This window comes from Lemur catta, chromosome 2, assembly GCF_020740605.2.
Source record: "Lemur catta isolate mLemCat1 chromosome 2, mLemCat1.pri, whole genome shotgun sequence".
Taxonomy (NCBI): domain Eukaryota; kingdom Metazoa; phylum Chordata; class Mammalia; order Primates; family Lemuridae; genus Lemur; species Lemur catta.
In genome coordinates this window covers 99,759,080-99,769,701 of record NC_059129.1, presented here as the reverse complement: position 1 = coordinate 99,769,701, position 10,622 = coordinate 99,759,080, and the positions used below count along the sequence as shown (strand labels likewise).

The window sequence follows — 10,622 nt, the reverse complement described above, 5'->3', positions numbered from 1 at the left end:
TTATTCTCATGGGCATGGCCTGGTGGTGGTGGAGGTGGCTGAGGCAGTGGGGCACTGGCGGCTGTGGAGGCAGGCTTAGCCGGCAGTTGGAGGAGCTGCTGTGCCTCAAAGCCGAGTCCCTCCCTGTGGTCTGTTTCTGGGCACCAGGGGCTCCACAGTGTGCACAGACAAACCGTGTAATGGCAGAGTTAGCTGAAGAGCAGCCTCAAGTTTCATTTTTTTCAAGTTGTAAGCTGAAGCAGTTCCTGAAGTATCTAAAAAATATGAAATTAGTTCTGTTCCCACCTTTCTGGTTTTCAAAAATTCTCAGAAAATCGACCAGTTAGATGATGCACATGTCCTAGAGTTGACCCAGAAAGTTCAACGACATGCATCTGGTGGCTCCTTCCCAGCCAGCAATCCTGAGCAGCTTAAAGATCTCAACCTTCACCTGAAGAAATTAATGCATGCTGCCCCCTGCATGTTGCTTATGAAAGGAACTCCTCAAGAAGCACGCTGTGGTTTCAGCAAGCAGATGGTGGAGATTGTTCACACATATAACATTCAGTGCAGCGGTTTTGATATCTTCTCAGATGAAGAGGTTCCACAGGAGCCCCAGACCTATTCCAATTGGTCTACCTATCCTCAGCTCTCTGTTTCTGGAGAGCTCATACGAAGACTTGATGTGTTAACAACTAAGGAGCTAGAAGCATCTGAAGAGCTACATACAATTTGCCCCAAATCTCCCAAATTACACGAAAAGCTAAAAGCGCTGACAAATAAAGCTTCTGTGATGTTCTTTAAGAAAGGAAACAAACAGGAAGCTAAATGTGGATTCAGCAAACAAATTCTGGAAATACTAAGCAGTAGTGGTGTTGAATATGAAATATTTGATATATTGGAGGCTGAAGAAGTTCAGCAAGGATTAAAAGCTTACTCAAATTGGCCAACATACCCTCAGCTGTATGTGAAAGGGGAGCTTGCTGGAGGATTGGATATTGTCAAAGAAGTGAACGAAAATGTGAATTGTTGCCTATACTGAGAGAAGGAAATTAATAAATCTCAAAGTTGGTGCCTACCTGTTGTAAGAGATATTTAATTACAGTGCAGCAGTTCATGATTTAGTCCTCAGAAATGGACAAGGAATAGAAAAATGATTCTTACCAGTTACACATTGTATATTTCACAAGGTTGTGCTAAATAAACATACATTACATTCTTTCTTATCAAAAATAGGATGCAATAAACATCGTCAAATTATTAACCAAAAAAAAAAAAAAAGAAGGAGAAGAAGAGACATCTAGGCTAGCACGCTCAGCCCCCTTGCCGTGTGACACCCTGTGCCACCTTGGGACTTTGCAGACAGTTCCCACCAGCAGGAAGGCCCTCACCAGAGGTAGCCTCTTGACCTTGGACTTCTCAGCCTCCCTAACTGTAAAAAATAAATTCCTTTTCTTTATAATATACCCAGTTTCAGGTATTCTGTTATAAATATCAAAAAAAACAGATCAAGATACCACTGAATTGTACACTTTAAATGGTGAAATTTATAAGTATGTGAATCATATTTCAATTTTTAAAAATGGATGATGAACTATATTGAGGTGAGACCATTCCAGTCTTCTTGATGTACCACCCCAAGGAAACTAATTAAAGTAATTTAAAAATCTGAAGTTGCAAGAAAAATATTATGGGGCCTTGGAACAATGCAAAGGCCAAATTATAATAGTCCTTTTCATTATTATTGTAGTGACAGTTGCAGAAAAGGAAATGGAAAGAAGGAGGATGGGAATTAAGGTCCAGGGAGTGCCACCCAGAGCTTTATCCAAGCCTGAGGTCTCTAACAAGGGGTGAGAAGAGAGCATTCAGCCCAGGACTCACATTCTTGAGGAGCCTCAGATACGTCTCATATAATACATCATGAATTAACATTTTAGCATGAATCCTTATCTTATAAATTACATAATTATATTGCATTATATTTGTTTCTGCTCAGAATGTTAACTTGTTAAAAGGAAACATCTAGAACATACCATTGTTTTATAACTCTATTTTTGCATTTGTTCTTTGTTCTTGTTGTTGTTCTAATGTATTAGGAGATTCTAAAATGGAAGTTATCTAGGGCTCTCAAGTTCTAAAGAGTCTTCATTATATTTAATCTCCACAACAACTCTAAGACATAAAGATTGCCTCATTTAATAAATGAGAAAACTGAGGCTCAGTAAGGCTATGTTAATTGACCTGTTTGCAAAGTTATTAATTGATATAACTGAGGTTTGAATCCAGGTCTATTTGGTACCAAAACTGATGGTGCCATTTCTACATGCTAAAGAAGCAGCACGAAAACGTAGGTTTTTCTCCACTTAAATGCATCATAGCACCCCCATGCCAAGGTCCCAGTCAGTACAATGGTGTCCTTCTGTACAGTCTTGATGACAGCCAGGCTGATGGCAGGACTACTCACTCATAACCTGCTGGAATCCTCCTCCAAAGCTTTTCTACTCATGCAAATGCTTCAGGAATACTTTGAGGAAGAATGTTTAATTGATAAGCTTAAATCAAGGTCTGCATTTCACTAGAAATACGGAAATATCTTTGCAGGACTTCTCCTACTCCCCTTAAAGAGAGGACCACACATTAAAGCAAAAATGCAAATCCAGGTTACTTACTAAACTAGAGGACTTAATATCTTTCTTCATGTTGGACAGATCTTACAAGCACTGAAGGACTTGAAGTAAAGAGACTGTATCTTCAGCTAGCATGATGGAGGAAGGAGTAGAGAAGGAATAGAAAGACTGGATGCATGCCATATGAATGCAAAAGGCAAAATGCATTATCTTTATTTTTCAGAGGAAGAAACTAGAGGTAAGAACAACTTTTCCAAGGTCACATGGCAAGTACAGCTGGCTAGAATTCCCACCAGGTCTGCCTGACTCCACAGAGGATACCCCTCCCACTGCCATAGTATGTGAAAGACACATAACATCACGGTCAAGAGCTATGCTACGTGAGTTCAAATTCCAGCTCTGACACTTACTAATCAGTGACCTTGGGCAAGTTAAAAGATCTCTATTCCTCAGTGTTCTCATTGAGAAAAATTGGAACAATAACTGTATCGACCTCACAGAGTTGTTATAAGTATTAAACAAGTTATCATTATTATTATTATTATTATTGAGACATAGTCTCACTCTGCTGCCCAGGCTAGAGTGCCATGGCATCAGCCTGGCTCACAGCAACCTCAAACTCCTGGGCTCAAGCAATCCTCCTGCCTCAGCCTCCTGAGTAACTGGAACTACAGGCATGCACCACCATGCCCGGCTAATTTTTTCTATATATATTTTTAGTTGCACGTATAATTTCTTTCTATTTTTAGTAGAGATGGGGTCTCGCTCTTGCTCAGGCTGGTCTGGAACTCCTGAGCTCAAATGATCCACCCGCCTCGGCCTCCCAGAGTGCTAGGATTACAGGCATGAGCCACCACGCCCAGCCAGCAGTTATTATTTATAAAGTTAGAACAGTGTCTAGCATGTACCAAATGCTATGCTAGGTAAGAATTTGCTATTAATTTTCTGCACAATTTTTCCAAATCACAATGGTACAATATAATGAGCAGGTATTATAGACTGAATATTTGTGTCCCTCTAAATTCATATATTGAAACTCTACTCCAAAATGTGTTAGTATTGGAAAGTGGGGACTTCGGGAGGTGATTAGGTCATGAGGGTGGGCCCCTAATGAATGGGATTAGTGCCTTTATGAGAGTCACAAATGAACTTGCCTCCTCTCTGCTCTCTACTAAATGAAGATACAAAGAGAAGCTGGCAGCCTGCCACCTGGAAGAGGGCCCTCACCAGAACCTGACCGTGCCAGCACCCTGATCTCTGACCTCCAGCCTCACAACGTGAGAAATAAATTTCTGTTGTTTATAAGGTATTCAGTTATAGTATTTTGTTACAGAACCCTGATCTGACTAAGATAGCAGAGGGTATAGAAATATCTGTATATACGTGTGTAACAGAATGTTAAAATGTGATTTTTTCTGCTCCGTTTCAGCTAAGCCTGCCTCCACTCCAAAGCAGAGAACCAAATCTGTAAGGACCAAGTACCTGCGTATTCCAGAGTGAGGTGCTAGATTGACTATACCAGGACTTGCAAAGGCAAGTCTTAAAGCCAGTATAAAAAACTTGGAAGTTAAAGTAGCTGGGAAAGATTCCATGTGGAGAAAGCTGTTGGAGAGTGGAGCTTTCCTTCCTCACTCTCACTTCCCGAGGGAAGAAAGACCATGCTTTCCCTTCCCTCCAGCCTAGTGAGAAGTGTCTAGGGGGACAAATGGAGAGCTTCATGTGCGTCCCTTTGAAGGCTGGGGGACACAGAGGACAAGTGTCTGACTCAAGCTTGAGAAATCGAAAGGCAAGGGACTGAGATTACTGGACTAAGAAGGAGGCAGCATTGGTACTTCAACAGAGGATGAAAACCAAAGAATGTAAGAAAGTTTTTCATGGCACAGATGTAGACTCTGCTAGAGAAAACCAGTCTGGAGCAGTCTTAAAAGAGACTCTGCCCCGGAAGGGGGGAGTGGGGGGAGGGAAGTAGGACCCTAATAGGGTCAGTGTGACAGGGACTCAATACCTAAAGGCTGTGGGCAAACTTATGAACAGTTAGCCCAAGGCATTGGCCATCCTAGGAATTACAATTAGATATATTTCCAACAAAGGAGCCCTAGAGAAAACCACAAAAGATAAATAATCACTTAATCTAGAGAGCATCCTCAACATACACTAGTATTGTGAGCTGGGATTGAAAAATGAAAGCAAACTTGGGGAGGGAGGAGGAATAAAACAGAAGCCAATTATGCTTCTCTCCCACTGCAGGCTGCCCGCCTAAAGCCCACCCAAGCTAGGAAAAGGGGAAATATTAACTTGAATGAAATCTAGAGTCTTAATTACTACATTGAGCTAGACATTTTAATCATGGAAACAAGGCTTTTTACTTTCTCAGAGTGGGTGATAAATCTATGGAAAAGAAATGGTCCATAGAACATGTTTAAAGGGACAGTGCTAACAAAGAATTGTTTTCCACTTTCACAGATTTGTTCTATCAATTCAAAGTTATATCACCCATGTATGGAGGCTTCCTAAAAATATAGAAAGTCAGGTTGACTTAGGGGTCCAGCTTGAGGAGGTAACCTGGACATGAGAAATGCACAAAAGACAAAAGAATCACCTTCCAGATTGTAAAGGGAGGATGTATGAGGTCCACATAGAAGAAGGTGAAATCTATGCAACACGCTAGAGCTATTGTCCTTCTTTCTGAAAATGGGAGGAGGAGAATGAACATGAAATTATAGAACAGGTATAAAACACCTTGAAGGATATGCATGCTTAATTGATGGAAATGATTTTTTATTGAAATATAGAAGTATATGCTCTTGCTGTTAACCCTCAGAATTATGTTCTTTCATTCCTTTAAACATTTATTGAACAGCAACCATTATATAGACAAGCTTTCTCTTTTCACATGTTTGTGTCTAATTAGAGATGTATACTGATTAGAATAAGCCTCCCCAACAGTTAGCTAGGAAAGATATGATCTCCCATTTTTAAAGGGTTAAAAAGCAAACTATGTGTTTTAGTCCATTTAGGCTGCTATAAGAGAACACTATAGACTAAGTGGCTTATAAAAAACAGAAATGTATTTCTCACAGTTCTGAAGGCTGAGAAGTCCAAGATCAAGGCTCTGGCAAGATGTACTGTCTGGGAAGAGCCCACTTCCTTGTTGTTTACTCACTGTGTCCTCACATGGTGGAAGGAGTGCAGTGACACAGTCATAGCTCACTGTAACCTCCAACTCCTAGGCTCAAGGGTACTCCCCACCTCAGCCTCCCAAGTAGCTAGGACCACAAGCACATGCCACCATGCCTGGCTAATTTTTAATTTTTTTGTAGAGACCAGGGTTGTCCAGGCTGGTCTCAAACTCTTGGCCTCAGGTGATCCTCCTGCCTCAGCCTCCCAAAGTGCTGGGACTACAGGCATGAGCCACCATACCCAGCCCAGGGGTCTCTTTTATAAGGGCACTAATCCTGTGCAAGAAGGCTCTACCATCATGACCTAATTACCTCCCAAAGACCCCACCTCAGACCTTCAATGCAAGGTAGATTTTCAAAATATGAATTTTTGGGGAAAACATGCAGTCTATAGCACTGTAGTTGGTTTTCATGGTAGAAGGTATGTGGAGCTTATATATGTTCTTTAAAAATGGTATGTTGGGGTAGAAAATAGATTTGACTTGAACACACTTTCCATTGATTTGTACTCTGCTAAATGGCATACTGTCCTTATAAGATGCATAAAAGGCACAATCCAAACCTTCAGGCATTGTCACAAATGACAATTATTTTCAATAGAGGATTTTAGTTTTTTAATTTTAATTTTTCATTTTTTTGAAACAGGATCTCACTCTATCACCTGAGCTAGAGTGCAGTGGCTCAATCATAGCTCACTGACTGTAGCCTCAAACTCCTAGGCTCAAGCCATCCTCCCACCTCACCCTCCTGACTAGATAAGACTACAGGCACGTGCCACCATGCCCAGCTAATTTTTTTAATTTTTTATTGTGACAGGGTCTCATTCTGTTGCCCAGGCTGGACTTAAACTCCTAGCCTCAAACGATCCTTCCACCTCAGCCTCCCAAAAGCATAAGATTTTATAATTCAACATGGGCATCAGTTTCTAGATTGTAGTTGTCATCAGTCTCAGCCCAAACCACAGTTTAACTGGCTTTATTTGATTACAAACATAATTAGAATTAAAGTTTAGAAGAAGAGATAAGATAGATCTAATCTTCTTCACACAAAAGAATAATACATACACACTCATGATTTTCTTTTTAATTTTTGTGCACCCTCATTATCGAGGAGCTTTTACATGGTGTCCAGATCTCACCTAACAGGGCAACATATGAAGGATTATCCTGAAATCTTCTCCACCTAAAGGAGCAGAGGTAGAAACCAACATCTCCCAACAGCTAGTCTCACCCAGTGATGGCCACATCCCAGCTCAGGGCACAGCCTGGCACTTGGGCTGCATCAGGCTCCCAGCCAGGGAGAACAACAATCATCCCCGTCTCCTTTGTGTAGGGACAGGAACTTCTGCCGAGCCTCCCTCTGCCCTGAGGGAATGGGACTGGCGCCTTGGCACATGCCCCCAAAACAGTGGCAGCTCCATGTTCCAGATCAACCAAAGGGAGAATGAAAAGACCTTTTCATGGTGTGAGATCCTTCAGACAAGAAGAAAATCTTCACCACCCACTTTTGATGAGACCCATAAAAATGATTCCTTGGACTGAGGAACAGAGAGCCTTCAGGAAAACTTGGGCAGAAAGTCGTTCACCAATAGGGCAAGAGTCTGAAGGAAGGGTGGGGCCACAAGGAAACCATGATCCCTGTCCCTCCTCCTTTTTTTCTTTTTTGGCTATTTGGTCCCAGCTCAGATTCTCAGAGATGACTGAGAGGGAGATGCTTTACTAGTTGTTTTCCAAGGCTCAAATAAATGAAGCTTAATTTGAAATAATCACAGGTAATTCATTAACTATGAGCTAAAGAACTTCGATTTGTTATCTAAAATGAAGTAGCTTGAATAGGAGTAGTCTTAGAAACCCTGACTCACTGCTTCAGCTGAACTTGACATTTTAGTTCCCCAAACTGCAGCAGAACTTTCTCCCAGTGAAAACAAACTTGAAATGAATATTCACAAATGAAAGCACAAAGCAAACATAAGAACCACTTCCTTCATTCATTTCTGCCTCTAAACCTCCTCTTTCTGTACTTCAGTTTTCTGTAGAACATTTCTCCTTAAGAGCAAGTATGTACCCCATACAGATAAAAAATATTCATCTTTAGTAAAATGTAAATAGGATGAAATAATGATTAAAAATAATGACATTTTTGTGGCTTTGGAATTACAATGGGACCTATACCCCCCCAAAAATCACCAAACCAGCTGAACAGATCTTGAAGAAGAAATGCTGAGTTACATAATTATGCCTACAGCTCTATATGACAGGGTGCCTTCCTAAATAAATCTGTTTTTTTTCCAATAATAATAGCAATACTAAATGCTTATGGTAGGTGGTGTTCCAAGTGCTTTACATGTAATAAACACATTTAATCCTCACAGTGACCTTATAAGGCAATTAAGTAAACTGCAGCACAGAAAGGTTTAGTAACCAGCCCAGTGCCACACAGCTAACAAGTGGCAGTACTTGGATTTGAACCTGAGCAGATGTGACTCCAAAATCCATGCTTTTAACCATTTCATCATAATCTCTTTTAGCCTTTTCAAAGATACCAGTGGTTCTACATAGGGAAATGGCTTCTCTTCATATTCCTCATAAATGATCCCTAAAAATTCACAAAAGAAATATGATCTATTAAATTATAACTACAAGCTAACCTATTTTTAACAGTGATTCATGGGAGGAGGAGATATAATTTCACATACTACATTTAGTATGTGAACCTTAATACACAGTCAGCATTAAAAAAACTCACCTCAGTTTCCCATGAATTAATCACAGATAAGTCCACATCTGCGTCATTCTTTGGTGTCATAGCTGCCAGGAAATTCAGCCAGAGTCTGACTCAAAGTGTATTTAGAAACACATTTTATTAAATGCTTTTTTGGTGTGAGATCTAACTTACATAATTATAGAACGTTAGAGCTGAAGAGGGCCTTGGGGTTTATAGAATTTATTCTCCTTGAGCGATGCTGTTCAAGAAGCATGAACGAGTTGCCCCAGGTCCTACAGCCATTCAGCCAGAGGATCATCAAACTCACAGACCTCCCAGCATCCAAGGCCTCTCTCCACTTCACCATGCTGCTCACCCCACCTGTGTGCCATATTTATATAAAAAACTAACATGTTTTTGTTACCTGGGGATAAAGCAACTTCCCTATGTTCATGGATACTCATTTTCTATTATTCTATTATGTTTCATCAATTATGTGTTCCCAGTGGAAATTGTTAATTATAGCTCTGAAAACCACTAGGCGAGGATTTTAGTTCTCTAAAAGAAGAAATGTGTCTCTCTTCAAAATGTCAGGTCCTTGGCCTCTCCTCTGGTCCATGAGCTCAGGACCTCTGTGCTCTGCCTGCCTCTTGCCTTCCTCTGCCAGTCTCCAAACAAAGCCATTTGTTTGTTCTTCCCAAGTCAAGATTTTATCCTACCATCTATATCTCAAAAACCTTTAATGACTATTCCCTTTCTTCAGCATAAAGCCCAAACTCTCAAAGCCCTAAACAGACAGCACTACATACCTTTCAAGTCACCCCACCTTTGTGTACCCACACAGACCGTCCCTCTAACCAAATTATTATAGTATATTCCCAGTTCCCCAAACATGTAGTGCTTGCCTGTCTCTTTATCTTTGCCCTCGTGGCTTTTCCTTCCCCGAATATCACCTCATCTGCCTGTGCCAACCCAACTGTGATTCTCACGGCCAAGCCCAGCCCAGGAGGCCTCCCTGACAAGCCAAGCTTGCTGAAATCCTTCTCTCAGAACATTCATTACAGGTAGTACTGATTTCACATTTGCTGTTCTGTTTTAGTTTAATTTTTCCAAGTACATTTCTTTTATCTTCCCATTCATTATAAATTTCTTTAGAGCAGGGAACACTTCTTAGATTAAAAATATGTCCTCTGTGCTTTAAACACATAAAGAACTAAGTAAGTTTCAGATAGCTGATTATTTCATTCTCTCCCCACTTTCATATTCCCCTTGAAGAGCTGGCATTTAAAACACTTTGGATGATTTTTATACATTTATTCTAAAAACCTAAAAGCTTATGGAATATATCTTTTAGGCAGAATCTTTTACCTATAATGCATGGTTAAATTCCAAGATAACCTGTTGTAGAGAATTATGAAATTAGGAACAGAGGAACTCAAATTTTTTGTTTTGTTTTTAAAAATCTATCCAAGTTTGCCCCAACATTGGTGGTGAAAGGGAAATAAGAATATAAATAAGGATCACATATCATATGTTTAAATATTTTGAAGTTATAAATCAAGTAAGCAAAGTATGTTTTAATTTCTTGCCTTTAAAAATACACCTTCAAAATGACCTGAAGTTCAAGTTGGCCTCTTTCTCTTCCCTTTGTTGTTTCCATTCTATACTACCAGTGGCCTGCCACATCTGCCTGTGGCCATCTCATCTTACACATGCAAGCTCTGAACAAATTCCTGCCCACAGCCTCCCTGGCTCCCTCCGGCCTGGGGATACCTCCTGGCAGCAGGGTCTGCCCTTGAGGATGGACAAAGAAGAGGTCTACATAGGTCTTTTTAAAGGGAGGCCACTCGTGCCCAGATCTAAGGGAGATAGTGAATCCATTCTTTTTTACTTCTTTTTTTTTTAATTTCACCATATTATGGGGATACAAAATTTTAGGTTACGTATATTGCCCTTGCCCCTCCCTCACTCCCCCAAATCAGAGCTTCAAGCGTGTCCATCCCTTAGACGGTGCGCATCACACTCATTATGTATGTATATACCCATCCCCTCCCCCACCATCTGTCCGACACCCGATTAATGTTATTCCTAAATGTGCTCTTAGGTGATGATCAGTGAAACCAACTTGATGGTG

The 10,622-nt window shown here is 40.6% G+C and overlaps 1 protein-coding gene across 1 annotated transcript; it reads left to right on the top strand.

Moving 5' to 3' along the window:
* Nucleotides 1-460: 460 nt before the first annotated feature.
* LOC123633118 (glutaredoxin-3-like) lies at nucleotides 461-1,021 on the top strand. Its single transcript, XM_045544109.1, has one exon. The coding sequence runs from the start codon at nucleotides 461-463 to the stop codon at nucleotides 1,019-1,021; it is 561 nt and encodes a 186-aa protein (XP_045400065.1).
* The last annotated feature ends 9,601 nt before the right edge of the window (nucleotides 1,022-10,622 follow it).